The sequence below is a fragment of the Pyricularia grisea genome (assembly GCF_004355905.1).
Source record: "Pyricularia grisea strain NI907 chromosome Unknown Pyricularia_grisea_NI907_Scaffold_2, whole genome shotgun sequence".
In the NCBI taxonomy this organism is placed as follows: domain Eukaryota; kingdom Fungi; phylum Ascomycota; class Sordariomycetes; order Magnaporthales; family Pyriculariaceae; genus Pyricularia; species Pyricularia grisea.
Window position 1 is genome coordinate 1626085 of NW_022156717.1, and position 27895 is coordinate 1653979.

The window sequence follows — 27895 nt, forward strand, 5'->3', positions numbered from 1 at the left end:
GCTTGATGATCCGCATTTCACTCGCAATATGCATGGGAAATGAGGCCTTTTGATTCTGATGCCATCTCATTACATAATCCTGGGGTCATATCAGTCATATATCTCTTAGCTGTTACTTAACAAAAATCATGAAGAGCAAAGCAAAAACAACAGTTGCAAAGTTACCACCCCTCTACGACCGTGGCCTTGACGTGCATGCCCTTGGCGGGCCTCGACGTAACACCACCCTTTATCTCGACGTTGGCCTCGTCCTTCTCCTCCTCGTACCGCAGCCTGAACTCGAAACGCCCGATCCAGGCGGCCAGCAGGACCGCGAACTCGGCCTTGGCGAAGCCGCTCCCGATGCAGCTGCGCGGGCCGTGCAGGAAGGTCATGAAGGCGTAGTTGCTGGAAGCGCCACCGGACGCGGCCCTTTTCGCGCTGCTCTTTTGGTTGTCCGGCTCGGAGCCGTCGGCGTTGTCGCCGTTTGCCGTCGTCTTGTCGTTGTCGTCGTCGTCGTCCAGCCACCTCTCGGGTCTGAACTGGTCGGCGTCGGGACCCCAGAGCTCCTTGGACTTGTTGATGGCCCAGATGCCGATGAAGACGCGCGTGCCCTTTGGCACAAAGTTGCCCAGGATGGTCGTGTCCCGGGCCGTATCCCTGATGGTCAGGGGAACGGGGCCGTAGTAGCGCAGGATCTCGTTGCAGACGGCGTTGAGGTAGGGCATGCTGTCGATGTCGGCGCTCGTGACGTCCTCGCCCGACTCTGGCGACGGGAGCCGGCTCCTGACTTCCTCCCTAAGCCTGTCCTGCACCTCGGGGTAGCGCGAGAGCATGTAGACTGCCCAGGTCATGGCGGTGGCGGTCGTCTCGTGGCCGGCGGCGAGGAAGGTCATGAGCTGGTCGACCAGGTTCTCGTCGGTGAAGCCGCCGCTGCGGAGGGCGACGCTGAGTATGTCTTTCTCCTGCGACCCCTTTTCGTCTTCCTTTGCAGCCGCGAGCTTTTCCTTTTGCTCCCTCACCATGTCCCGACACACGCTGCGGATGTACGTTGCGGCCTGGTGTATGTCATTGTTGCGACGCACGGGCAGCCGCGTGATGATCCAGCCAGGGAGGACCTCGTTCAGAAGACCGAGGACCTGCGCCTGGCGGGACGGCTTGAAGAGGTAGTGGTAGGTGGAGTTCAGCTGGCTGTTTGGGTCCCGGATGGCTCCAAAGTCGCGCCCAAGGCCGGCGACGCCGATGATGTCTAGCGTGGCGCGCGAAGCCCATTGGCCGACCTCCATGAATGCTGTGCCAGGAGGCAGCTGGGCGTTGGCAACATCGTCTCCCATCGGCATGAATTGGGGAGCGGTGCCGTTGGTACCCTTGCGCGCGGGGTCAGAGTCCTGCAGGACCTTGGTGGTCATGGCCTGGACTGCCTCGCGCGATTTGGCCCAGAAGATGGGGTACAGGTCCTTGAGGTGACGGAAAGCAAAGGCCGGGTTGAGATTGCGGCGCTGGGCCTTGTGCTCGTCGCCCTCGGCCAGGAGGATGCCGATGCCGAGGATGCGCCCGATGGTGGTTCGCATCTGCTCCGGCTTGGCGAAGTCATAGTTCTTGGTTACCAGGATCTCGGCGAGGGCCTTGGGGCTGGTGGGAAGGAGGCGCTCGCGGTTGAACAAGCCCTTGTATTTAATCAGGCCCTCGTTGGGGACCGTATGTACCCTATTGGAGTTTGTAGGACATGTTTTAGCTACGTTGGGAAGCGGTGGGACTTTTGTGGTTTTCACCCCGTCCCCCAGTGATTCAGGGTACACTTACCACTCGAGCATGGGCGCACCAGCGGCCTCGGCACGAATCTTCTTGAACTGGCCGTTCCAGAACGAATTGCCCTTCGGCTCGGGCAGGTGACGCAGCGGAGAGAAGAATCTAGGGTAGAGCTGGGTTGCCCACAGGCCCCAGCATGAGAAGGCGGCGAGCCATGTGCTGATGAAGCATTGAAGGAAGCAAAGTATAGACCATTTTTCCTGTCGCAGAGTGAGGATGTACGCCCCCACGACCGCGATGATGGTGATGGGCTTGAATTTGGATCCTAGCATCTTGGGCTAGTATGCCTGGACGATGATGCTAATGATTTCTAATGATGTTTACGATGCCGAGAACAGTTATTTTTAAATGAACGGAAGATGCGGTGAAAAACAAACAAAGGGAGAGTAAATGTTCACAGGGCAGAGAATGGACCGAGGGGGAAATTGTTATGTCGGTAGCGAACCCGTGATGCACTGGGTCGCAGACGTGGATCTTGACTGTATCGCAATTCTCTCAAATAACGAGGTAATCAATGCTCCAATGTATGGAGATTGTTTTATGCCATTCGCTCAGGTTAATAGCTCTTCCCACGTGGCTTTTGTCAGGTAAAGTTGAGCAGATTGTCGATCGAAGTTGAGATGGAGCTTGAGGCCTCGCGATCGCTCAAGCAGGTAAGTTTCACAGAGGGGAATTTCAAAGTGTTGGAACGCGTGTCGTGCGTCTCGTTTCAGGATGTTAAAGTTGCGGGTGTTTTTTTTTTGTTATTCCCGGAGAAAAGGAACTAGACTTAGAATAGGAATGCAATTGTTTTAAAAAATAAGGTGTGTTCTTTGGTGGGAAAGGAGTGGATTATGGTTGAGGGGAGCGGAGTCGTGGTCGAGTCTAGGATGGTTTTACTTTATAGATGTTCAATATACATACCTACCTAACCGGATACTACCTACGTTAATTTATGAGAAGCAAAAGTACACAAGTAGCAGTCGGAATCAAGGCTGCGGATGAATTCGATGACGAAGTGTGTCGTGCCTATCCCAGCCTGCCTAGGCCTGGGCTCTCTATCTACGAAGTAGTACATACTGTGCCAGCCCAGTGGAGGTGGGGTGCGGAGTTGTTGATTTACGCCGATTCACATTTTATCTGTTTGGGCCCATTGGAACCGACAGCCTGGTAACATACATAGCTTACCTATTTACGGTAAAAGGTAATTCAAATCAATCCATAAGCCATTATCCGTCCTTCTCTGGAATACTGACCTACCTTTACTATGTAGTAGTGCCGCGAAATACAATTTCAACGCCATAGTGTGTGTGTGTTAGTGTTATATTCGTTACTACTACTGCGACATAGGTTATCAGTTACTTGGGTGCTTTTAGCATTACTCAAGCCTAGCATTTTTGCAAAGCTCGGAGCTACGGTGCAACTATATCAGCCATGTCCGACGGCTCATCGGGTTAATTATAAAAGCCATCTTCGTATTTGTTTACCTTGCCCCTATGCAACTACGCGTCGCCCATGTATCTACGAGTCACCAATCCAACTAGGTAAGCGGCTAGCATATTGTTTGGAGATAGGTCTATTTCCTATTTCTGAGTATTTCTACCTACCAGTACTTCGTGGTATATGTTTGCACCGTAGCCTGGATCCAATTTTACAAAATAGGCAACTTGCCGATATTCCTTCCAACTCTTCAAACCAACCAACAACTAGACTAGACCTAGAACTACTTACTGCTTTTCCCCAAGTGCGTGGGGCGGTGGACATGCAAGGTACAAATCAAGGTCGTCAGCAAAAAAGACATTTACTGGCTGCGGCTGGTATTTATGTGCTAAGCTCTTGGCTTCTTACAACCGCTCGGTACGAACCCCCCTCGTCCGACCGCTCAGCCTCTGCCTGAAAATCTTGGCATGCATTGGCCTACTCTGGGAGGAGGTCGTATGGGACACGGTAAATACGCGCGGCCTCCGCCTTCGCCTTCGAATTTTGTCTCATCTGATTTGATTATTTTATTTGAAGTACCCTCAAATCATATCATTTTCAAAGCCGTCTATCGTCTCAGTTTGCCAATCAGGTATTTTGATAGGCTGGTGAATCGATGCCTTGTAATCCTTCGATCCTTTTAATCTGTGCATACCTCACCGGAAGCTTGGATTTACTCCATTTCTCCGAGCTTAGTGCGTGTCTCAAAAGAATGTTAATGCTTATTTGATGCTGAACTCATTATTCCTTGTCCCATGAATAGCATTTTTTTCCCTCCTCTTTTTAGCTCCGCTCCCGTCTTGATATGCATTTTCATCCGTTCTTCGACGTGTCTTTTCTATTCTTTATCAGTCCCTGCCGAGGCCCCATTGCCATTCCGTCAAGAAGCAATGCGCAATCTGTCCCTGCAATCAATCGATCCAAGGATTTTCAGCCTATATCAGCAAGGCCGGTCTATCAATCACAACCAACAAATCCTCGGCAAGGGACATATTCGTTTCAAGACCAAACCAGGCCAAGTTTTAATTTATTTATTTGCACGGGTGCTAACAACAAACAGTCGATAACGCATTCGGTCTTGCTTGGTCAACGTCAGCCTTACTAGCTACACCTGCATGCTAACCGAGTGTCTGGGGCCATACATTTTTTTATATTTTTTATTTATTTTTTTAGCCGAGGGCCCGTAGTTGTTATTGCGTGCGGCACTCGGAGCATTACAGTTTTCCGTATACCGACGTACCTGGTGTGTCGATAGTAAGAGTCACTCCCGTCACTCCCCAGATGAGGGGTTTCGCCGAATCCGATACCGTTCTTGGCTTTCATCCTCCCTTGTACGGGCTGATCATTTCGTCCATTTTGTAGTCCAGGTGGTCCTATCTAGGAGACCAAAATCTTAGTGACATCCATCTGATCAACCAGATAATTAACCCAATACCCCATCCTGTCCAACTAGGTACCTACTAATAGTTGTACCTTTGCTGCCAATATAGCACAAATAAGTACTTTACACCCTACCCAAAACCCAAAACATGTACTGCACCGTAGCCCAGCCCCAAACCCCAAACCCAGACCCATACATACCTCAAATCAGGGCCGCCTCCCGCCAGCTAGCGCGCGAGTGGGGTTTCTTCCGCTCAACGTATGCAGACACCAGCCTCTCGCCGGCAGCAATACACTGCCTGATAGAGATCGCCGAGAGGGGCGTGGCCACTGATGCCGACCTACGCCATGTCCTCCGCCTCGACGAGCACACTCTTGCCCGGACCGTGAGCGAACTCGTAGACGCCGGTCTGGTGGAGCCGGTTCTGGAGGGTGCCGATGTGGCGAGCCGTCAAGTGACGAGCAGGGGCCGCGCCGTACTGGCTTCCATCGATGACATGGCGACCGGCCAGGTCCAGACTGCCCTGACCGCCGCCGAGACGGTCGACCCGGCCGCGGCAGCCACCATCGTGAGCGGTCTGCAGCTGTACGCAACGACCCTGTACGCCTTGCGGATGCGTCAGGAGGCGGCTCAGGCAGCCGCAGCGGCCACGGCGGCAAGCACAGCTGCTGCAACCGCGCAACCTGCACCGCAGCCAGCTGCCGTCACCATCCACGCCGGCTACCGTCCGGGGCTGCTCGCACGCGCCATGGACATGAACACGGCATTCTTCTCCACACACCACGGCTGGGGCATGCAGTTCGAGGCCGACCTGTCCGCATCGCTGGCTGATTTGTTGAAGCGGCTGGATCGGCCGCAAAACCAAGCCTGGACCGCGGTCGACTCCCAGACCGGCCGGATCGTGGGCGTCATCTTCATCGACGGTGAGGATCTGGGCCTGCCGGGCGTCGCGCACCTGCGATCCTTCATCGTCGACGACTCTGTCCGCGGCAGCGGGGCCGGGAGGAAACTTCTCGCGGCCGCGATGGCGTTTGTGGACGAGGTCGGCTTCAAAGAGGTCAGGCTTAACACGATACGGGAGCTGGGTGCCGCGAGGAGACTGTACAAGACATTTGGGTTCCTCGAGGCCAGCGAGGTGGAGGTGCACGAGTTTGGCATAGTTTTTGACAAGATGCAGTGTGTCTGGAAAAGGCCAGGGTTGCCGTCTACTGACTGAGCAGGAACTTCGTGTCTCAGAATTTGGGAAACTATTTTGGCAGGGGTAACACATGATGGCATCGAATTTTTGTATTCTTTGTTGGCCTCGACGCGACAAAGCGAAGGCGCTGCGCATCAGGACACAAAACCGCTAGAGCATGTAGTAGCTGCACTAGTCCGTTTTCTCCGTAGTCTCAGGTTCTTCTTCCCGTTCCTCGATGGGAGCTTTCCTCAAGCTCTCGATTGGATATAATGCCCTGTGGAGGTCATCTTTCGTAATATCGCGCATGAGGCTTCGATCAGGTTGCACAGAAAATGATTTGACCAACCATTGCCCCTCTTCACCAAGATGTACAAGACAAGTGTTGGCTCCCATAATATCTCCATATTCCGAAGATACCCGGGAGGTTTCGGAAGTCGTGTCCAACGCGATGATTAGATCACCGTCTTTGCTGCCAACATCAAGCGGGTTTGCCGGGAGGAAAACAGTCTGTTTATGAGATAAACTGCCACTTTCGTTGATCTCATATAGGAAGATAGCAGGTACTCTGTATGCATTTTAATGTCAGCCAAGCTCATGTAAAGATATCACTTTGATCGTTACAAATGACGGAAAAAGAAGAATTCACTTGCCGTTCGCAAATCACAGCCACCATGTGATGTGTCTGCATTTCACCCTGGAGCTTGTCAAACGAAATAATCTTTGAAACTGCCAAGGTTGTTGCCGCGCTATCATACGACTGCACATGCTGAAGCAGGTTCTGCCTATCCAGTACCTTGCCGCTCGGCCAGTCCCACAGGAAAAGATCAGCGTCGCCACCTCCCGAGATCAAGAGACGCTCCGGCTGTACGGTCGGTATGCACAAGTCGCTGACGAAGTTCTCGTGACCGAGGCAGAAGTTCTCAATCACGTGGGACTGCGGAATGCCACGCGAGACACGAATGTGTTCGTCCCGGTCGCCCGTGATGATGTAAGGCCTGATGATGCTGGGATCGGAAGGGGACGGACGACTGCTCAGGGCAAGTGCAGTCAGCATCGATACATGGCCAAGGAGAAGGGCATGGTCGAACGCCGGCCCGCTGGCATCTGCATCTTCGGCTTCGGCCGGGTTCTTCTTGTGCTGTTCCAGGTGTAGTTTCTGGTTCGCCAGGGCGCGCAGGTTCCGCATCGAGTGGACGGTCGTCTCGTCTGCCTCGGGTTTGAAGGAGGCCTTCCTCTTCTCCGAGCGGGAAACGAGAGTAGTTACAGCAATGGGTGTGTCGGACTCGATGAGCGGCAGGGCAAAAACATCACCGAACTTGTCGCCCGAGATGATTGTCTGGTTATCGGCGGTTATCGCCACGGCACATGGCCGCTTTGGCATCGAGCGCTTGCTCAGCTCCACCAGGTTCCCTGAACCGTCGTGCGAGAACGTCCAGATGGTCTTGTCATGGCCTGACACTGCGACCAGATGCCGACCATCGCTTGTCGCAACTAGGATAGCAATCCAGGGAAGATCAGATGGTATAGGGGCGGCCATTCTCGATCCCTTTTTGGGCCTACCCTTTCCTTTCCCGTTCGTGCTCTCTGCTCCTGTCCCATTCTCTGAAGCTGGCGACCCGGTTGCAGCAGTATCAGCCAAAGTGCTGGCTTTGGGGTCCAGCTTTACCCGTTTTGAGGGTGGTCCTTCCTCGATGGCCTCCTCTGCATCATTGGCATCCTCAGGTGCTTGCTTGGGAGTCTCCTGCGCTGGAAAGTTCTTCTGAGCTTCTGCCTCTTTTGCAGAATCAGGATGATCCCATTTTCCCAGATATGAGTGGTCCTTGGTATTGAAAGCGTGGATGGTCCCGCCTTGAGCGCAGAAGAGGACCTCTCCGCAGACCAAAATTCGCTGGAAAGGCAGCTGCATTTTGTTGGTAGATACGAGGACCAGAACTGATAAAGAAACAGTTAGGTACAATTAGTGCGAGTATTTCAACCCGCTACACTCAAACCTCTTCGCGATGACCTCGAATTTCCTCCTCAGCACCAACCAAATTTGATATCACATGACTCAACCTCATCTATACATCAGAAATATCAGACCCCCACCCGCTTTCAAAAACGCCCCACATCTCTGCAAACGATTGCGCTAGTCCATATTGGGCCTGCCCTACGTTTGTGCGCACACCAAAACTAAAATCGCAGAGGGGAAGCAACGGTTGAACTTTTCACACCTCTCCAGTACCAAAAAAAAAACATCACGAAGGATCAGCAACTTTTCTGCTCCTCCTCTTCAAACAACACAAGTCCTCTTCGCCCTTAAACATCCTGCCTTCATAAAAAAAAGAAGATATGGGGGGCAAGACCGGTAACAAGGCTGGCTACTTCGACAAGCTCAAGGGCTTGCTCGAGGAGTACAAGTCCATCTTCATCGTCGGCGTCGACAATGTCAGCTCTCAGCAGATGCACGAGATTCGCTCGTCGCTCCGTGGCCAGGCCGTTGTCCTGATGGGCAAGAACACCATGGTAAGTAGTTTTCTGCGTCTGCGGGCGATACAAACATTGGAAGCTCTAAACATGCTAACAAAAACTTTTTTTCCTTTCTCCACAGGTTCGTCGTGCCCTCAAGACCTTCATCTCCGAGTCTCCGGAGTACGAGCGTCTCCTGCCTTTCGTCAAGGGCAACGTTGGTTTCGTCTTCACCAACAGCGACCTGAAGGAGATCCGCGACAAGATCCTCGAGAACCGTGTCAGGGCCCCCGCCCGTGCCGGTGCTGTCGCCCCCGACGATGTCTGGATTCCTGCCGGAAACACCGGTATGGAGCCTGGAAAGACCTCTTTCTTCCAGGCCCTCGGTGTCCCCACCAAGATTGCCCGTGGTACCATTGAAATCACCACGGACCTCAAGCTCGTTGAGGCTGGTGGCAAGGTCGGAGCCTCCGAGGCTACCCTGCTGAACATGCTTAACATCTCGCCCTTCACCTACGGTCTTACCATCGAGCAGGTCTACGACCAGGGCAACTGCTTCCCCTCCAGCGTCCTGGACATTGGCGAGGAGCAGCTCCTCAAGACGTTCAGCTCGGCCATCGCCACCATCGCCGCCGTCTCGCTGGCCCTCAACTTCCCCACCTGGCCCTCCGTCATCCACTCGCTTGTCAACTCGTACAAGAACATCCTGTCCATTGCCCTCGAGACCGAGTACAGCTTCCCCGCCGTCGAGGAGCTCAAGGACCGCATTGCCAACCCTGACGCCTACGCCTCGTCGGCCCCTGCCGCCGGTACCGGCGGTGGCGACGCCCCGGCCGCTGAGGCCAAGAAGGAGGAGTCTGAGGAGGAGCAGTCCGACGAGGACATGGGCTTCGGTCTCTTCGACTAAACGCCTTTACGACGCCATGATTCGACTTGTCAAGGCCAGCCATTCCTGGCCAGTGTGGAAACCTAGCTCATGTGGACGAAAACAGTTCACCTATCTACACGAAATGAAATGAAGTAATGGCCAACGGTCTGTCTCTGATGACGTGATATGATGATAGCTTTCATGTGCTGTGCCTCAGCAGAGTATCATCTACCAGAATAGGTAAGCTCAAATCATTCTCGCTTGTTTATTTTACCCACTTCCCTCAGCAGTGTCTATGATTATAAAAACTGTCAAGAGCTTTTTAACCCTGAAAACTCATTTGATGACAACCCATCACCACCCTATGAGACATGCCTCACTTTCAAATTTTATACAAATATCTATTCTTGATAGAGGCCTGAAGCTAACATCTTCAAAGTGTTTATCCAGATGCTTATACCACAAATACCCATTCCGAAATAAGGACAATATCATGTGCACGTAGGCTGTAAGACATGAGATGCCGCAAAGAAAAATGTCACGTGAAGTTATTAAATACTATACAGGTGGGTTTCAAATGTACAGGTCTAAATGTACAGATCGCTGCTTGTATTTGACCGGGTAAATAGTTCCCAAACCATCAACTCGTAGGAACTTGAAATCTTTTCTGCAACACATCCTTGGCGACGTTGATAGCGGCATCGGGCAGACCAGCCAGGCGTGCGACCTTAAGTGCATGGCTCTGCCTGTTGACACCCTTGCTTAGCTTGTGCACGTAGATGAATCCCCCGCCCGCATCCTCCTCAACGTCAGTGCAATACATTTCGACGCCCTCTGTGCTACCCTCGGCCGCATGCATAGCCTTCGCGACGACGAGGTCTGCAACGGCATGGAAATGTGTAGCAAACAGGGCCCTGCACCGATTGACCTTGACCAGGTGTTCGACGCACGCAAAGGCAACGGCGGTGCCGTCCTCGGGCGTTGTGCCGCGGCCAATCTCGTCCATGACGACAAAGCTCCTGGGCGTGGCGCTGCGGAGGATCTGGGCCGTCTCGAGCATCTCGACCATAAAGGTGCTCTGGTCGCGGTAGAGGTCGTCGGCGGACCCGACGCGGCTGAAGAGGGCGTCGACGATACCGAGCTCGGCGTGGTCGGCCGGCACGAAGCAGCCGACCTGAGCGAGGACGGTGATGAGGGCGTTTTGCCGCAAAAAAGTCGACTTTCCCGCCATGTTGGGGCCGGTGACGACCCAAACACGGCCGTGGCCCGGCGAGCCGACAAAGCAGTCGTTGCCGGTGAAGGAGCGACCCCGTTCGGCGAGTCCGGCCTCGACGGTCGGGTGGCGGCCGCCGAGGACGGCGTGGGCGGTGCCGTGGTTCACTACCGGGCGGATCCAGCCCCGCTCGTGCGCGAGACGAGCCATGCCGGTGGCGACGTCGAGCTCGTCGAGTACGGCGGCGTTGCGTCGAAGCGGCACGAGGGCCTTGACAACGGCGCGGCGGAGGAGGTGGAAGACGCGCTGCTCCTCGGCTCGGATGGCGATGCGGACCTTGTCGAGGCGGGCGCCTAGGTCGGTCCATTCGGTATGATGGAAGGAGCGGGTGCTGCGGGAGGAGGATAGGGACCTTACGCCGTCTAGTGCCGCACGGGCGTCCTTGCCCTTGACATGGCAGATATGACCGAGGTTTGGGGTCCACTTGAGGGTGAGGGTCGAAGCTTGGAGGCGAGCTTGGAGGGATTCTTGGAGCTCAGCGCGCTCATCCAGTAGGCCTGATAGTTCAGCATGAAGTCTCGATAGCGCGTTGCTGGCGCTGGACTTCATGATCCAGGCATCGTTATCGGCGCTGTAGTATTCGCGGATGGACGTCGTCGGTGCGGCGCGGCGCTTGTTGGCGGTTGCTGTGGGAACTGACTTGGGCAGCACGTTGGCGAGGTCCGCTGTGCCCGCGGCCGTGACAACCTGCCCTGCCAGCTCCAACATTTTGCCGGCCGCCTCCTCCTCAAGCTGATGGCGCTGTACCAAGCCTTCCTCATCAACTGCCTTGCGAATCATTTTGGCGAGTGCGAGAGGCTGGGATAAGCTGATGCGGTTGACCAAGTCATCTAGGCAATCGCTGCCCGATTCAGGGGCCGAGCTTCCTTGCCCAGTGGACGTCGCGACGGCGCTTTTTAGAAGCGAGACGATATCGTTCGAGGCGCCAATAGTGCGTGACAAGTCGAGGAGGTCGTCGGGATCACCGCGGCCGAGGGCAAATTTCTGAACGAGACGATGCGAGTCGGCGCATCTCCTCAGAAGCAGCACAACGCTGTCGCGCAACGTTTCGTCCTGCAGGAAACGCGAGACGAGGTCCTGCCTGGCGGTAATGACGTCTAGCGAGGTAGAGGGAGCGCTCAGCCACTCGTCGAGCAGCCTGGCCCCGCCCCTCGTCACTGTGCGGCGGACGGCATGCAGCAGACTGCCGCGAAGGGCGCCGTCGCGGATGGTACTCTTGATCTCGAGCGAGCGCATGCTATTTTTGTCAATGGACATGACCTCCATGGACTGATGGCGGCGGGGCGGCTGGAGCTTGATGTTGATATTTTGCAGGCGGTCCTTGACGTAGTGGAGCAGCAGGTTGCTGGCCTGCACCTCCTCAGCCGTAAATGCCTCCATGGACTGTGGCTGCATTTCGGACTCGAGCATCGGAGCCCAGTCGGCAGGCGTCCAATCCTCTGGCCGCTCGGCATGCGTCGACAGTCGTCTTTCTTCCGCCAGCAGAGCGAGTAGCTCTTCAGACGCATGAGGCGCGATGGTCCTATCAAGGACAATCTCTTTTGGGCCAATGCGGGAGAGGACTGAAGTAAGGGAGCCGAGGGTTGTGGATTGGGTGATGAAGTGGCCGGTGGATAGGTCTAGCCAGGCGAGCCCAATAGGGGAATTGGGGATGTTTTCCATCAAGGGTTGAGGTACAGTAGGTAATTCTGCGGCGGCGGCGGCTGAGATATTCTCAGCTGCAGGCAGGGTGATTGCGGGCGGCTCTGGCAGGTGAATGGACATGACATAATTGTTTGAATAGGGGTCCATGAAATTCTCATCGATCAAGGTCCCAGGAGTGATGACGCGGGCAACACGACGGTCATGCATGAGGCCCCCAGACTTGACTTTGTCGCCAGCATCATTCGGAAACTCCTCGGCGATTGCTACATATCGGTTAAGGTCTTGGACTAGGACCTTGAGGAACCTGTCGAGCTGGAAAAAGGGAAACCCGGCCTAGGTTCCATGCACCAAACATCAGAAACATTCAACCAACAAGCAAATCCCATCCCCTTGTTTACTTAGCTTCAAAGGCAGGTAGGAGATAAATGTACCATGGCAACATTGCCCGCGGCAGTCTTTTTCGTGGCTACTTTTAAGTTCAACTGCGGACCTATTTCCTGGGCATGTTCAAAGTAAAGCTCATAGAAACCACCAACGCGGGTTAGCAGTACGCAGTTGTCAAACCTGTTCATGTTCCGACGCGCCTGCTGAATTACGGTAGGGTACGTTGGGCCTTCATCTTCAGGCGGCGGGAGTGACTCCGCATCCTCTATTACTCCCTGAGGCAAGTCTTCAAGCTTGATGACGGTCCGTCTACTGGCAGACTTGGGATTTGCCGACTGCTCTGGCTTAACCTTTTTCTTGGTCTTGGCACATGTGACAGTCGGAAGATCATCAAGCTTCACAGTCGTCCTTGTCTTGACCCCCCTGAGTTGCTGATACCTATAGCTTTGTTGCTGGTGAAATATCGAAGCAGGCAAGGAGATGGGCGACCTGCCCACGGGACCAAGAGAGCATAACCCTGAAAGCACACGACTGGCACTCATGGAGCCATCATCGCCGACTGTGCTAGGTAGGTGCAGGCGCAAGTGCCTAGGTCGTAGTGACGGTTTGCGATGTGGCCAGGTGTGGCGTGAGGCGCCGTGAGTATCACCGGTCTCCAACCCCTCTGCATCGGCAGTAGGTGGGAGATCGAGCCTTTTCACAGATCCGGAGGACGGGCCGAGGAGGACACAACGGTTGCTAATGCGCAAGTAGGCCGCCTGGCAGGGGGAACTACGCGACTGGAGCATCAACATGGGCTGTTTTCTGGGTTGGGGACGCCAACGGCTAATGGCGGGAATCAGCTCATTTGATGTATAGTTTTTTTTTTTTCTGTTTGTCAATGGAAGTTTTGAGTGAAGGGATTTTATTGGTTCTGAACGGTTAATTGGGTGGGGTGGAATTGATTGGCTAGGTCGTAGAGTTTGTGTGGTGTGGGTTTACTCCACGCTTGTGCCTTTGCTTTTCCCCCCTTGGTCTTGGTGTCCGTCTAGTCCTGGTCGCGTTCTATCCCCGGATATTGACCTACCACGTAGATGCTGATGCTTGATTATTTCATAGCTGCGATGGTAAGTAGCCCCTCATTCGAAGTTACCGTCGACTGTCCAAACTAATGATAATCTGGGGATACCCACGTCGATGTGCGTGATGTCTGTAGCACGTGGTGAAATATATTGAATCACTTGTTGTCGCGTTGTCTGTCGACCATTGACGAACGATTAAACTGGTACCACCACTCTGATCGACATTGCTGGAGCACCCACTTACCGATCGGTAGAAAAGGGATATGAAAGCGTCCGGCGGCCAAAGTACGGGTGCATATTTGCCTTCGCTCATATGCGACAGATTAATGGTGAAAGAAATAAAAAAAGAAAAGCAAAATAAACTGACAAACTGACCAGAGTGACTTCACTAAGCGGGTATGTTCCATTAGTCGGGCTTACATACGTAGGAAGGTACCCAAGGTATTGTCCAAATCACCGAATTGGAATGCAGTTGGGCCGATGGAATGACGACAAAGTGGCTTCATCCACTCAGCTCCTTTCTTTTTTGGGGTCTTGTTTGTTTCCTTTGCCATGAACCACGGTACTGAAAATTCTGCTGCTGTTACCGCCGGTTATTCTCTAGACCCCGCCAAGCATTGAGGGAAGGCGCAAGCCAGAGATTGTGGGGGCTAGTGAGGTTGTCGACAATGCAGTGGCCCCATTTCTGGCACGTCTGCAACCGATTCTCGAACGATTTTCTGACGACTCCGCCCAGTCATCCACGCCCATTCGCACAACAACCTCACCAATACACTGGTGACAAGCCAGGAAAAATGCCAGATCCAAGGGCCCAACTAGCTGTCATGACATGCTCTTTGGTTGATTCGGCGCTTGTCCGTCCCACCCCCTCGGATCGGGTGCCCCTTGTCTGCATGCCCTACCTCACCGATATGACCATGCTGGTGTCATGCCGTCCCATTTTGCTCTCCTGTCTTATCGACTCGCTGACATCCTGTCGTAAGTAGCGAGTGCTACTTGCTACACACCAAGTTATAAATCTCTCTTTGTCCTTCCTTGCCCAGATCTCACACCCCTTTTGGGGTTTTCTTCCTGATATACATAACGATACCTCCATGTTACAGTTTGTACGCTTTTGGATAAAATAAGCACACCTACCGCCATCCAAATCGTTGGCTTCTTGAGGCTACTTCTTGATTATACACACGCACAAGTGGGCGGCACACAACAATAACCACAAGTACATCCAGCGACTAGACCGAGAGACCCCCTTTCGGAAAACCCGATCTTGGCCACTTGTTGGAGATAGTATGGCTGCCACTTCTGAACCTTTGACAGGCACCTCACTGCCCTTCAAACCACAGATACCCATAACTCCTCCGCCGGACTGTTTGGATTTTGCAATCAAGACACCCCAGCTCTCGACGAAGCCGACTACTCTGAACAGACAGGTACCGGCGGCAATGGACTCGAAGATCAAGAACACCGAACCACAAATCAAAACATCTGCCACATGTGTCACACCGTCCACGGATTCCACACAACCCTCATCAGCATCAAGTCACTGTCCAAACCTCGGAAGCAGCAGTAGCGCCACCCCCACAAACGCGGCCACGACTTCATCGACCCCTAACATGGATCCGCGATACCTTGCCCTGATCTCACGCATCGCAGCATATTATCAGCAGCGGTCACAGGCCATCGCCAACTACCAGCATCAAAAGTGTCAAGCCTGGGCCAACCTACAGCGGGCCAAGTGCCAGGAGATGACACAGGCCGCCATGCTTGTCGTGGCCTGGTACGTGCGCGACCGGATCCAGCGGCGCCGCAAGAGGGAGAAGCGTCAGTTCCGGAGGGGTCTTTCTGAGCGCTCGGCGGCGACGGCACCGACCCCGGCCGGGGTGAGCAAGAAGAAACGGGTTGAGGCCACGGTCGACAAATGGATCGGCCAATTGCCCAAGGACGTCCTGCCCTCGCCCAATACTGCTGCCTTGGATAAGCCAATCGATACAGACGAGCTCGGCTTCTCGATAGACGCGGAGCCCAGTACCACTGACGGTGACGACAAACTGTTTGCCGTCGCGGACGGAATGATCAAGAGTCAATTAGCAAGGATCGAAGTACCCTTGCTGGGCGCCTTGGATTTCGCGGCGGACGAGGATGAGAGCGATAGTGGGAGCGACTATGAGGAGGTGAGGCGGTGGAGGCCAGGCGGCGAGGATGTCGGGGACTTAAGGGGTGTTGCAGAGCAGGACGACGACGACGAAGACGAGGATGACTATTCGTATGAATACGATGATGATGACGATGACGATATGGAGGATCTCACTGGTGAGGTTGCCTCAAAGTAAGCTCTGGAGAGTAGTAGCAGTCACACCTCATAAGAGCTGCATGAGAGGCATGGGGGGTTCTAAAGCCATGGGATAGTCTGTATGGGAACTGCATGTTGAACGGAGTTTAATGGTTGGATATTGGGCGGTTTTCATTTTGGTACTATGGCATCTGGTTTTCCGTGACTTAGTGAGCGTTTCCGGTGGTTTACATATTTCATACCCTTTTTGTTTCTCTCCAAGTAGACTTGTGGACCTCCCAAGAACTTCCTTTTTGTGGATGTGGTTAACAATGCCCTGAATGCAGGTTGTGGTTGTACTGTTTCGGTGCAGTGTAACCTATACTTGCAGCCGCAGTACAGTACGGCAGCGTCACTTGAGCAACGGAATGCAGGTGATTATATCAGGTGCGCAATTATGGCCGTATCTTGGAAATCTCAGTAAATATCGTTTTTTTTTTCTATTGTGCGCATAGAGTTGCGAAGGTGGTCACCACGTAAATTAAAAAATAAAAATAAAAATAAAAACACTCAGCTGCTGCTCTTGCTAGGCCTAACAGTTGTATGACAGCATACCATTTGCAAGTTATTCGGTAAATAACAATTCGGTTTGAAAGGATCGTCCGAGGACATCCCGGGTAAGTGGAATATACAAATTACCTAATATGAGCCCGAATCTAGGTAACGGGACGAAGACAAAAGCAGGGTCGGAGTCGTGGTCAAAGTAGCCCTGATCGGGTCTTGGAGTTCTTGGGAAGTTGATCCCATCTTTAGACAAGCTCAAACGCCACCTTGGTATCTATTAGTCTCCACCTGAACCCAAACCAGAACAAACCGGAGCTGTTTCGCCGTCTGCACGTTTGACCGCGCAGTTACCGCGTCTCGATTCTGGTGAACTGTGTTTTCGTCAACAAGGATATCGCTGTAGAAATACCAATCTTAAAAAAAGGATACATGATCGGAGCTTCCAATAAAATCGAAGAAGAGGAGAAGAAACCTGAGCCAAAAATTTCGGTCTCTACTAACATACGAGAATGAAAGCAAACGTCTCCACTCTAGCACTTACATAGTACAAAGTAAACCATTATACCCCGCACCTGCCCAGCGCCATGACCGCCAATCGGGCTTGGTCGGGGCCTGAACTTCCCCCTACCGGTAGGAGTAACCCTGCAGGGGCTTCCCCCGCTCAGACGCCCGCTTTGCTTTGGAGCTCCATACATAGTAAAGCAAGGTAACTTGCCGCCGTGCGGGGGCGGAGCTCCTCCTCAATGATAGCTCGAAAAAGAGAGAAGAGGTACAGCTGACCTCGAAAGCAAAAAGGTTTTAGCGTTGTCAATTCGTCATCCATCATCCTTCTACCCCATCCATTCCATTCCATTCCATCAATTCTCTGCTTTTGATTTTTTTAATTTTTTCCCTTCTGTAGCTCTAACCAAGTAGGTCTACGCCTACTTTCTCTCCATTTTATTGTATTCTTGAACATTAGAGCTTGCCTACCTTCACTTGCAGCGAAGGCCGGCTCATTGTAATTTGGATCAACGTCCCAGCTCAAAGCTAGCTGGCTGCTTTACAGGTACAGCTACCTCACGACTCCTTGTTAACCTCGGTGCACGCGCTTGCTGTTGCTTCCACAAGCAATTGATGAATTTGTCGGACGTTGACCGTTAACCGACCTTGTCCTTCTTATACGACAGTGACACAACAGTAGCAACACCAGCGGCAAAGCAGATTCTTAACATTGTACGCTCCGCGAGCGGAGACCTACATATCGATTCATCATGGGCGGCGAGAGCAAGTCCGCCGCCGGCGGCCTCAAGTCGTACCCCTTACAGGCGCCTAAACCTGTTGGCAAATGGATTGAGAACATCTACAAGGAGCGTCTTAACCAATTCAAGGATGGAGGCCAATATTCTGTTCAGAATGTTGTAGGGTAAGTAAGGAGTCGCCACTATAAACCATGGCTTGCTCTTGTCTACGACCATCTGTCGAGCATATGCTGACTCTGTGGCCTGCAGCATGCTTCAGGAGGCCGTCGCCAAAGGCGCACCCCACGTCAAGCTTTCGGTCTGGGACGCTCCTGGCCAAACCCGCCCCAAGTTCGACGAGGCGACGTCCCACGAGTTCGAGCCTACCGACGTCGGCGCCTGGTTCGGTCCGGCATGGTCGACGCATTGGTTCAAGATTCAGCTCAAGATCCCTGAACACATGCTCAAGGCGGATCTCCTCGAGTTTCATTGGAACGCAGGCAACGAGGGCATGGTATGGACCGAGGAGGGCAACCCGATCCAGGGCCTGAGCGAGCAGCAGCGCGAGGAGTGGGTCATCCCCGACTCCTTCCGCGATGGCAAGGAGCACATTATATACATTGAGATGGCGTGCAACGGCATGTTCGGCGTGGCGCCTGGAGATTCGATCCAACCCCCAGACCCTAACAAATACTTCCGGCTCGGAAAAGCCGAGATAGTCGCTATTAACCCCGAGGCTCGCCAGCTGATTGTCGATCACTGGATCATTGGTGATGCAGCGAGGGAATTTCCCCAGGATTCGTGGGAGCAGCACAAAGCGCTCAAGGTCGCTACAGACATGATGGAGGCCTTTGAGTTCGGCAACAAGGATTCGATCCTGAAATCTCGCAAAATTGCACGTGAGTATCTGGGCGACGTCAACTCGCACAAGGTGTATGACAGTGACAAGGAGGCTCTCGTCTACGGCATCGGCCACTGCCATATCGATACCTGCTGGCTTTGGCCTTGGGCCGAAACAAGGCGCAAAACCGCCAGGTCCTGGTCCAATCAGTGCGACCTGATGGATCGGTACCCAGAGTTGCACTTCGCTGTTTCGCAGGCGCAGCAATACAAGTGGCTCAAGGAGGACTATCCTTACGTGTTTGACCGCATCAAGAAAAAGATCAAGGAGGGTCGTTTCCACCCGATCGGTGGAAGCTGGGTTGAACATGATACGAACATGCCTAGCGGAGAGTCACTCGTGCGCCAGTTCCTTTACGGTCAACGGTTCTTCGAGGGTAACTTTGGGAAGCGGTGTCAGACATTTTGGCTTCCAGACACTTTTGGATACTCAAGCCAGCTGCCCCAGATCTGTCGTCTTGCTGGCATGAACCGTTTTCTGACGCAAAAGTTAAGCTGGAACAACATCAACAAGTTCCCCCATACCACTTTCAACTGGGTTGCTTTGGATGGATCCCAGGTTATTTGTCATATGCCACCTTCAGAGACGTACACATCCGAAGCCAACTTTGGTGATGTCAAGAGGAGCATTACCCAACACAAGTCGATGAACCAGGACGAGACTTCACTTCTCATCTTCGGCCATGGCGACGGAGGTGGTGGTCCTACCTGGCAACAGCTCGAGAAGCTACGCCGTTGCCGCGGTATTAGCGACAAGGTTGGACTTTTGCCCAGACTCCACCTGGGCAACACGGTCGACGACTTCTTTGACAAGCTTCAGAACAAGGCAGACGAGTTTGTGACGTGGTACGGCGAGCTGTACTTTGAGCTGCACCGTGGCACGTACACCACCCAGGCCAATAATAAGCTGAACAACCGCAAGTCGGAGACTGTTCTGCGGGATCTTGAGTTCCTTGCTACCATTGCGACGATCAAGGACAATAAGTACAAGTACCCGAAGAAGGAAATTGATGACATGTGGGAGTGGACATTGCTATGCCAATTCCACGACTGCTTGCCCGGCAGTTCCATTGAGATGTGCTACGATGATTCTGATGAGGTTAGTAATGCTTTTCCAACCAAGCCTTTTTTTTATATTCCTTTGAGAAAAAAGATCATACTAAAGTCTTTTCACAAAATAGCTATACGCAAAACTGTTCGACACTGCGGCTCGTGTACGAAAGGAGATTTACGATGTTCTTGGCTTGTCCGATGTCCAGGCTACGAGCGTTCAAAGTGCCGTTGCTCTAAACACCCTGCCGTGGCATCGCAAGGAGATCATAGACATTAACGAGAATGAGGGCGCCGTTGCTTGTGGTTCCGGAAACGTCTTGCGTGTGCATCCCTTCAAGACCTCTGAGAAGAAGCAGGTTTCGGTCAGCCAGGAGGATGATGGCGTGTTTATCATGGAAAATGACGACCTCAAGATCAAGGTTAAGAACGGTGTTATCACCTCGATGTACGACCGTCGGGTCGGTCGTGAGGTCATCCCCAAGGGAGGCAAGGCCAACCAGTTTGTCATTTTCGACGACAAGCCGCTATACTGGCAAGCATGGGACGTTGAGGTTTACCACCTTGACAGCCGCAAGGAGCTCACTAGTGGAACAACCGAGATTGCCGAGGACAAGGCTCATCGTGTTAGCGTGGTGACCAAGACCAAGATCAGCGACAACAGCTCTATCAAAACAACCATCAGTCTTTCTGCTGCCATTCAAGGACAGCAGTCGCACGTGGAGGTGCATAGCGAGGTTGACTGGCACGAGACTATGAAGTTCTTGAAGGTTGAGTTCCCCGTCGACGTCCGAAACACAGAGGCCTCGTACGAGACGCAGTTTGGAATCATCAAGCGCCCAACGCACTACAACACTACCTGGGATATGGCCAAGTTTGAGGTGTGCTGCCACCGCTTCGCAGATCTGTCAGAGAACGGCTACGGCGTGTCGATTCTGAATGATAGCAAGTACGGGTTTGCGACAGTTGGAAACCTGATGCGATTATCGCTGTTGAGGGCACCCAAGGCGCCCGACGCACATGCAGACATGGGCAAGCACCACATACGCTGGGCAATTCTTCCACACGAAGGTGGACTGGGTCACACGACAGTGCACCGAGCGATCGAGTTCAACAACAAGCTGACGGTGCTGTCGAAGCCGGCGGATGAGGTGGCGACAATGCTGGCATCGTGTCCCATCAAGGTCACTGGTAATCCGTCATTGGTCCTGGACACGGTCAAGCGTGGTGAGGACGACGAGGATGTCAGTGTTGGCTTGCTCCCAGCCCGCAAGGGACGCAGTGTGATTTTGCGCATCTACGACAGCCTGGGAGGAAAAGCGCGGGGCGCGGTAGAGACCAGTTGGGATGTCAAGAAGGTGCGCAAGGTGAACATTCTTGAAGATGACGGAGACGAGGTTGAGTTTAAGGATGGCAAGTTTGAGATTGAGCTCAGGGCCTTTGAGGTAGCTACTTTCCGACTGGAGCTGTGAAGCTGTTGACTCTTTGTTGTATATAGCGATTGATTCGGGTGTATGTATCAGTTTACCACAGATTGTGTTCAACTAGGTAGTCTAGTAAAAATGGCAGATATTTTAGTATTGAGAGTGTGTACAGGAGGAGGTAGTTAGTAATCGACGGGCGAGAGCTTTGACAAGTCCGTTATGAGCTCCCCACTATAACGGGTCAGGTGCGTCGTACAGTACAAAGTAGGAGGAAACCCGAAGGACCAGTTGGCCATGCAAGGGTCCAAGCTGGGGAGGCTTGGGAGGGTCCCAGGTATGACCAATCAGAAAATACATGGCGAACACTGGGACCCATACAGGTACGCAATCACCAACTGGGACCAGGGTCTGTAGCTGTGAAAGCTCGGGTCTTGGCGGACGGCATACAAGACACGTTCTTGAGGCTGTGTTGTACCGTGGTGTGTGTGTACAGAGTGAGAATTGAGGATTTGAATGTGAGAGAGTCGCGCGGGAGCTCTGACGAAAGCTAACCCCGACCGAATCTTCTTTTCTCAAAAAAAGAGAAAGTGTCTGCTAGAGTTGCAACAACGAACAAAAAAACAACTCTGGCCCAAAAATCCGACGGTTTATTTATTTTATTTTATTTTGTTTTGTTTTTATACTTTGTGTTCCAGTGTGACAAGAAGGATCGATCTCTGGGAGCAATTGCTACGTACATACACAGAACACGAACCAACACTGTCGCGACAGAAAAAGTCAAATTGAGAAAAGCATCGGGGACAAAAAAAAAAAAAAAACGCCAAAAACCGGCATTTCCAGGCAAGATCGTTGCAAAACAAAAGAGATATACAAGCCATGGCGCAGATATTACAGGATCTGATTTACTCATTGGGCAATTGCCTCAATTGCTTTCCTGGGTCGCCAACGCTCAAGATTAATGGAAGGAGTTTCAAGATCCTGAGGTTGTTGGGCGAGGTACGTTTATCGCGATTATCTATTTTACCGGGCAACCCTCTCGAATAGTAGCCATTGTCTCTTCTGTGAATGGCAAGCAATCAACCCTCAACACTGGGAGAAGCTGTGCGCAGTAACAAAGCAAGCCTGACGCCTCTAGGAAATCCCACTAACAAGAAAACAAAACCAAACAAACCAGGGCGGCTTCTCCTACGTATACCTCGTGCAGGACACGACGACGAGCGAGCTCCTGGCGCTCAAGAAGATCCGATGTCCGTTCGGGGCCGAGTCGGTGACGCAGGCAATGCGCGAGGTGGAGGCGTACAAGCTCTTTGACCACAGCGACGGCATAATCCACAGCGTCGACTACAGCATCTCGACAGACCGCGGCGGCGACGAGAGCAGCAAGACCGTCTACGTCCTGCTCCCCTACTACCGCCGCGGCAACCTGCAGGACATGATCAACGCGAACCTCGTCAACCACACGCGCTTCCCCGAGAGGCGGCTGATGGAGCTCTTCCTGGGCGTCTGCAGGGCCCTCAGGGACATGCACGTTTACAATGGCGGCGGCGGCGGCGGCGGCGGTGGTGATGAGCCCCGCCAGGTAGAGAGGATGGAGGTTCCGAGCACCAATGCATCTGCGCCAGCGGCGGCGGGCGGTGGGAAGAAGAAGGGTAAAGGAAAGGCCAAGGCAAAAGGTAAAGGCAAGGCCAAGGAGGAGAACGGAAGGGCGAGGACGAGGGAGACGGGCGCGGATGAGGACGACGAGAGCGCGCAGCAGCGGCCCCTGATGGTGGGTGAGGACGACCGCGGCGCGTCGAGCCACGGTGTGCAAGGCGGGGTTACCAAGTCGTATGCGCATCGTGATATCAAGCCTGGTGAGTGATTCCCCTCATTTTTGTTGGCATCGAGTCCGCTGGCCATTACACTTCAAGCTAACCTTAGCAAAACCCCCACCCCCCAACACGCAGGCAACATAATGATATCCGACGACGGCCAATCCCCTATCCTGATGGACCTGGGCAGCATCGCTGAGTCTCCATTGGCGATAACATCCCGATCCCTCGCCATCGCGACGCAGGACACGGCCGCCGAGCACAGCACGATGCCTTACCGGGCCCCGGAGCTCTTCGACGTCAAGACGGGCACCGTAATCGACACCAAGGTCGACATCTGGAGCATGGGCTGCACGCTCTACGCCTGCCTGGTCGGCAAGTCGCCTTTCGAGGCCCGGTCCGACGAGACGGGCGGCAGCCTCAGCATCTGCGTCCTGTCGGGCGACTGGCGCTTCCCCGACGAGGGCGCCAAGGGCAAGGGCAAGGCCTCGACCGGTAGCAACGCTGCCGGCGGCACCGGGGCGGATGACGACACCAGAATTAGCGAACCCATCCGCGAGGTCGTCAGGAAGTGTTTGGCTGTCGAGCCGAGCGAGAGGCCCGATGTCGATGAGTTGATCACCTTGGTAGAGCGGGTTATTGATGAGCTGCCTGATGATGAAGCTTGAAATGTGTAAATGAGAATAAAAAAAAGAGTAACGCTGGGTTGCACGGTACATATTTGGGGGGCTATTTCTATTTGTCTTGTACTTTTTTTATTTCTTTTATTCTTCTGGCTCACCTATGCTGAGTACCGGCCGTCAGACGTGGCTCATACTATCTTCGGAGCTAATTTTTTTTTCTTCGCATTTCCTCTATTATTCCTAGCGGGTTCATTTTGTGATGGGAATCAGGGGGTTTGGGGGGTTGGAGATGTTTCGGGGATCTCTCTTTGTACAATTTTCTGTCAATCAAATATCCCAATTTGGCATTACCGCCATCAGTTTACAGTGTTTTTCATAAGCTCGAGTACAGTACTTCTTTTCCCCGCCTGGATTGCAAGTCACGTAGAGGATTGGACGATCATGTCATTGTACAGCGCAGCGTGATTTAAACGATCGCTGTAAAAAAAAAAAAAGCCAGGCTTGTGGGCATTTCATGTCAAGATTTCGAATACACGTGTATTATACCGTGAAGCAAAGCGATAAACAGTTCGCCCGCGTTACAAAAGACACAGAAGCAAGTGGCCATAATCCAAATTTCGCAAATATGTCAAGCAAACAAGAGGGGTTGCAAAACAACAAAACGAAAATAAAAAAATGAAGAAATGAAGGCATGGCTAAGTGCCCTCGTATGCCTTCTCGTTCTAATTTGCCCTCTAAACGCCGCCGGCCAAAAAATCATGATGGTGAATGATGTGTGGACGGTAGAGAAGTCAAGAAAAAAAAACGAAAAATGAAATCCGTTGGAGGAGACATGGGGCAAGTAAGGTTCCGGTGGGAAAAAAAGGGAAAAAAAGAAAAAAGAAACCCAAGAACTAAGAAAAAATACAGGGTCTCTTGATTCCATGCAAAAAAAAAAAAAAAAGAAGCTTACGGATATAACCTCTTCCACCTGGAGGGCATATCTAAGCAAAGTTTCCCGCGCCTCTCGTATATCTCATAGCTCCATAAACATCCTAACTCCGCCTGGAGTTGACACTCCCTATGCCCCCTTCCCCATCATCATTATTATGGTCTCGTTTGCAATCCATCTGCCGTAATACCGGCTACCCGACTGTCATTTACCCATAGCTTGTAGCAACATTGATTGATGATGAGCCCTCAAGCGATCATGGGGTAATAAGACCATTTCATTAGGAGCTCAAAACTCCTCGACTACTTCCAGCGAGTATCAACCGTTACCCACGCCCATGTGCTTACTGTGATGCACACTGGACACGCTCAGCACCGTGAGGGTGTCCATCCTCGTCTTCTTCGTCCGACATGGGGCCGGAACCGAAAGCCCTGGCACCAGCCTGTCCATCGGGATCTTCCAAGTCGACAGGCTCCGTCATAGCGTCCGGCGGAGGAATGGTCTGCAAAGACGGCGCTGGCAGCAACTTGGTGAGGGCCTCGAATGCTGCCGGGTCCTGAGTCCAGTTCTTCTCGGGGAACTTGACGTTGAACTGGATGTAAAGGTTGCCCATGTCGTGGTGACGGGGTGAAGGCATACCCTGGCCACGTACCATCTTGACAGCCCCTGTTTTGTTTTGACGAGTCAGTAAACCGTACGATTTTCATCATTTTCATCCCGTGACTGTTATCAAGCATAGGTTACCTGGTGCAATGGCCTCTCCGGGCAGGATCTCAATGCTGAGCCACCTGTCGTCCAGGTGCTCGACGAAGATGGTGCCACCAGCCAAGGCGGTGACAAGCTCGATGTCGGCATTGTAAAGAAGGTCGTCCTCCTTTCGGGTAAACCGCGCGTGCGGCTTCTGCTCAATCTCAAACACGACGTCGCCGGCCTCCAGCCCGGGTGCTTGGTCACCCTCGCCCTTGAACTCGATACGTGTGCCGCTCCTAACACCACGGTCGACGTGCACGTGGAGCACTTTCCGGTCCACAATGGTCTTCTTGCCGTTGCAACCCTTGCACCTGTCCTTGGGGTTGATGATCTCTCCCTCACCGTTACAGTCGGGGCAGGCAGTCTGGAAGCGCTGGATCATGGGACCCATCTGGCGCATCATGGTCTTCATACCGTGACCATCGCAGCCGTGGCAGCGCCTGACGGCACCCTCCTTGCCTCCACGACCGTCACACTTGGGGCAGAGAATGGACCGCTGCAGGGCGAGCTTGGAGATCTTGCCGCGGAAGATGTCCTCGAGCGAGACCTTGTGGGTGTGGTGGATGGTGCGGGCCTTTGGCGGTCCACGTTGTGCTCCTCCTCCGAACATGCCGCCTAGGCCGCCGCCAAAGCCGCCGCCACCAAAGAATTGGGCAAACAGGTCCTCAGCCGCCATGCCACCGCCACCGCCGCTACCGTCCAAGCCAGCCTCGCCATATTGGTCGTAGACTTGCCTCTTCTGCGGATCGCTGAGAATCTCATACGCGTGTGAAACCTCCTTGAACTTTTGCTCGGCCTCGGGATTGTTGGCGTTCTTGTCTGCCCTAGCGTGTCAGCAGACAAGACCACTAGATCAAGTGGAAGCTTAGTGCGGCGGGGGTTTTGCCTTACCTGGGTGGAACTTGAGTGCATTCACCTTGTATGCCTTCTTGAGCTGTTGTTCTGTGGCATCGGGTGCAACCTGAAGCAAAGTTTTAGCGATGTGTCTTCAACGGGTGGCTGCTATTGTATCGGCGCAGTGAGGTACTGGAGGACAGTAAACATACACCCAGGGTTTCGTAGAGCTTGGTTTCTTTGACCATGTTGTTCGTGATGCAACAAGTGAAAACCTAGTGTCGAAGACAAGGCGAAGAAGATGTTGTTTATGGGCTTGCGCCTCGAGATGAGGGCTGCTGAGACTCGTCGGTCAGAGCTTTGACTTCGTGGAACGTGGTAGTTCGTAGATGCGTCTCCGACTGTGTGATCTCAAATGTTGTTCTGGTCGAGTGTATTCGAGTTTACGAGTCACTTTTATCTGTCTGTCAAGATGAAAAAAGAAAGACCGGTAACGTAAGCTGATGCTCGCGAAAAAAAAAATCCAAGAAGATAAAAATGCGAATGTGGTTTTGTGACGCGAAATCGCAAACAAACAACTTCAAGTCAACTCGCAGGACAAAATTGTTGTTCTGCAGAAAGATGATCCAGTCTTGGTGATGGTGGTGGGGGTTTGATGGTTGGTCGCCTTGGAGTGGGTAGGTGGGAAAAAAATAACAACCACACCGTAGCCGACAACTCAACTGCGCTTGGCTGGTCCTGGTGGCTTTAGCACGTACCTCTTTCTCTCAGTACTTGACTCTAGGGGCTTTTTTTTGTTTTTCCCTTGTGGCTTGCTGCTTTACAATAGTTTCCGATGGCTGTCGAACTTTGTGTCTTCAGTTGGTGGCTTTTTCCTCAGTAGGAGATAGTCGCGATGCTCCAAAAAGAATTAGGATGGTGATGCGTTAAACTGGCAAGCAACGTAGAAGTAATTTGTCACCTAGCACCGCTGACGCAAAAGGGAGGCTGATAGGATTTTTCAGTCTTGGTTTCCCTCCAATCCGGTCAATGCCTTTGCCTCACAAATCGGAAGGTCCGCCCTTTGGCCATAAAGTCAGCCCCTCCGATGGAAAGCGATGGAATCTTTTGGACTTGTGGGGCCGCAGCTGTTAGCACAGCTACATCAGCGCCCGGCCTATGCGGGGAGATTTTTCTAGAGACTTCGCGGTAACTCTGCTAACACATGCGGGGCCACCCACCAAAGCGCTGTGTTTATAAACCGGGTCCGTGATTGGTCAGCCCTGCCCACTTCGTCTTGTTCGAGTTGGGCAGCTTGGCAGGTAAGGCAGTCAGAGTAGTAACATACTACGAGTAGTAATAATTATGCTTGACTGACTTTGCGAATGCATCGAGTAGTTTTGTTACTACCTAGTCTGGATAAACCCGCATCTACCTACCGTACCAAGCGTGTGTAATTTTCAAACTATCAGCAGTACTGCTGTACAAGCCCCCTTTGGCACCTAGAAAGAACTAGTTTTAGAACCAGTTGCTAGGTACTTTTTCATTGACTGTACTGTATGACGCAGATAAGGTACGCAGAAAGGCAGCTAGTCAAATAGGTACTTCGTACACGCATTTAGCTGTGGCCCACATTCCAACAAGCCACGCCGAGTATGGGATGGGGAATCACATGGCGGTCAGCCCCAACAAGGCCAAATCTGTTTTATTTATTCTTCTTGTTTTGCGATCAACTGCACGTTAAGATAGTACGGTGTTTTCAAGCTTGTGCTAAAGAACAAGGAAAAGGAGACAGGAAAAAGAGAAAGAAAATAAAAACCCCTTTCTCTCTGAACCCCTGCCCCGCCCAGATAAACAAACCTGGATTCTCCAAGTTTTGCCCTGATGGGCGGGTTGAACGCGACAGGATAAATCGTCCGAGAGTGAAGAAAAAAAAAATCAGGGACCTTTCGCCACCCGTGACTCGAGAGATCTCCCACGCAATCTCCCTGTTCGATTTACAAACCGGGATGGGCGTGGTTGGCGTCATGCCCGTTTTATATGAAAAGGGGAAAA

At 52.8% G+C, this 27895-nt stretch overlaps 9 protein-coding genes across 9 annotated transcripts; 5 read left to right on the forward strand and 4 right to left on the reverse strand.

Moving 5' to 3' along the window:
• Window positions 1-36: 36 nt before the first annotated feature.
• Window positions 37-2656, reverse strand: PgNI_03060 (uncharacterized protein). Its single transcript, XM_031123114.1, has 2 exons — window positions 1783-2656; window positions 37-1686 (listed from the first exon to the last, which is right to left on the reverse strand). Exons 1-2 carry the CDS (start codon window positions 2058-2060, stop codon window positions 162-164), a joined length of 1803 nt encoding a protein of 600 aa, XP_030984695.1. The 5' UTR covers window positions 2061-2656; the 3' UTR covers window positions 37-161.
• Window positions 2657-4775: 2119 nt separating this feature from the next.
• PgNI_03061 (uncharacterized protein) lies at window positions 4776-5843 on the forward strand (the record flags this gene model as incomplete). Its single annotated transcript, XM_031123115.1, has 1 exon — window positions 4776-5843. The coding sequence occupies one exon, from the start codon at window positions 4776-4778 to the stop codon at window positions 5841-5843; it is 1068 nt and encodes a 355-aa protein (XP_030984696.1).
• Window positions 5844-5996: 153 nt separating this feature from the next.
• PgNI_03062 (uncharacterized protein) lies at window positions 5997-7713 on the reverse strand (the record flags this gene model as incomplete). Its single annotated transcript, XM_031123116.1, has 2 exons — window positions 5997-6314; window positions 6454-7713. 2 exons carry the CDS (start codon window positions 7711-7713, stop codon window positions 5997-5999), a joined length of 1578 nt encoding a protein of 525 aa, XP_030984697.1.
• A 317-nt stretch (window positions 7714-8030) lies between these two features.
• On the forward strand, window positions 8031-10397 carry PgNI_03063 (uncharacterized protein). Its single transcript, XM_031123117.1, has 3 exons — window positions 8031-8312; window positions 8398-9363; window positions 9563-10397. The coding sequence occupies exons 1-2, from the start codon at window positions 8139-8141 to the stop codon at window positions 9160-9162; spliced, it is 939 nt and encodes a 312-aa protein (XP_030984698.1). The 5' UTR covers window positions 8031-8138; the 3' UTR covers window positions 9163-9363; window positions 9563-10397.
• On the reverse strand, window positions 9764-13294 carry PgNI_03064 (uncharacterized protein; the record flags this gene model as incomplete). Its single annotated transcript, XM_031123118.1, has 2 exons — window positions 12472-13294; window positions 9764-12373 (listed from the first exon to the last, which is right to left on the reverse strand). Exons 1-2 carry the CDS (start codon window positions 13216-13218, stop codon window positions 9764-9766), a joined length of 3357 nt encoding a protein of 1118 aa, XP_030984691.1. The 5' UTR covers window positions 13219-13294.
• A 1480-nt stretch (window positions 13295-14774) lies between these two features.
• PgNI_03065 (uncharacterized protein) lies at window positions 14775-15815 on the forward strand (the record flags this gene model as incomplete). The annotated part of the gene is made up of 1 exon (XM_031123119.1): window positions 14775-15815. One exon carries the CDS (start codon window positions 14775-14777, stop codon window positions 15813-15815), a length of 1041 nt encoding a protein of 346 aa, XP_030984692.1.
• Window positions 15816-17162: 1347 nt separating this feature from the next.
• PgNI_03066 (uncharacterized protein) lies at window positions 17163-21108 on the forward strand. The gene is made up of 4 exons (XM_031123120.1): window positions 17163-17366; window positions 17488-17723; window positions 17809-19537; window positions 19620-21108. The coding sequence occupies exons 2-4, from the start codon at window positions 17572-17574 to the stop codon at window positions 20958-20960; spliced, it is 3222 nt and encodes a 1073-aa protein (XP_030984693.1). The 5' UTR covers window positions 17163-17366; window positions 17488-17571; the 3' UTR covers window positions 20961-21108.
• Window positions 21109-21788: 680 nt separating this feature from the next.
• On the forward strand, window positions 21789-23684 carry PgNI_03067 (uncharacterized protein; the record flags this gene model as incomplete). The annotated part of the gene is made up of 3 exons (XM_031123121.1): window positions 21789-21908; window positions 22087-22765; window positions 22859-23684. The coding sequence occupies 3 exons, from the start codon at window positions 21789-21791 to the stop codon at window positions 23389-23391; spliced, it is 1332 nt and encodes a 443-aa protein (XP_030984694.1). The 3' UTR covers window positions 23392-23684.
• Window positions 23685-24169: 485 nt separating this feature from the next.
• On the reverse strand, window positions 24170-26822 carry PgNI_03068 (uncharacterized protein). Its single transcript, XM_031123122.1, has 5 exons — window positions 26620-26822; window positions 26074-26325; window positions 25919-25988; window positions 25022-25846; window positions 24170-24943 (listed from the first exon to the last, which is right to left on the reverse strand). Exons 2-5 carry the CDS (start codon window positions 26107-26109, stop codon window positions 24621-24623), a joined length of 1254 nt encoding a protein of 417 aa, XP_030984699.1. The 5' UTR covers window positions 26110-26325; window positions 26620-26822; the 3' UTR covers window positions 24170-24620.
• Window positions 26823-27895: the final 1073 nt, after the last annotated feature.

Bases quoted from the DNA above. Each gene is read 5' to 3' on its own strand.
- PgNI_03063 (XM_031123117.1), top strand. From the start codon at position 8,139: ATGGGGGGCAAGACCGGTAACAAGGCTGGCTACTTCGACAAGCTCAAG. The intron at 8,313-8,397 runs GTAAGTAGTTTT...CTTTCTCCACAG, and splicing joins TGATGGGCAAGAACACCATG to GTTCGTCGTGCCCTCAAGAC.
- PgNI_03068 (XM_031123122.1), bottom strand. From the start codon at position 26,109: ATGGTCAAAGAAACCAAGCTCTACGAAACCCTGGGT. The intron at 25,847-25,918 runs GTAAGGCAAAAC...ACGCTAGGGCAG, and splicing joins TGCACTCAAGTTCCACCCAG to ACAAGAACGCCAACAATCCC. The intron at 24,944-25,021 runs GTAACCTATGCT...AAAACAAAACAG, and splicing joins CGGAGAGGCCATTGCACCAG to GGGCTGTCAAGATGGTACGT.
- PgNI_03066 (XM_031123120.1), top strand. From the start codon at position 17,572: ATGGGCGGCGAGAGCAAGTCCGCCGCCGGCGGCCTCAAGTCGTACCCC. The intron at 17,724-17,808 runs GTAAGTAAGGAG...TGTGGCCTGCAG, and splicing joins TCTGTTCAGAATGTTGTAGG to CATGCTTCAGGAGGCCGTCG. The intron at 19,538-19,619 runs GTTAGTAATGCT...TTCACAAAATAG, and splicing joins GCTACGATGATTCTGATGAG to CTATACGCAAAACTGTTCGA.
- PgNI_03060 (XM_031123114.1), bottom strand. From the start codon at position 2,060: ATGCTAGGATCCAAATTCAAGCCCATCACCATCATCGCGGTCGTGGGG. The intron at 1,687-1,782 runs GTAAGTGTACCC...AAACTCCAATAG, and splicing joins GGTGCGCCCATGCTCGAGTG to GGTACATACGGTCCCCAACG.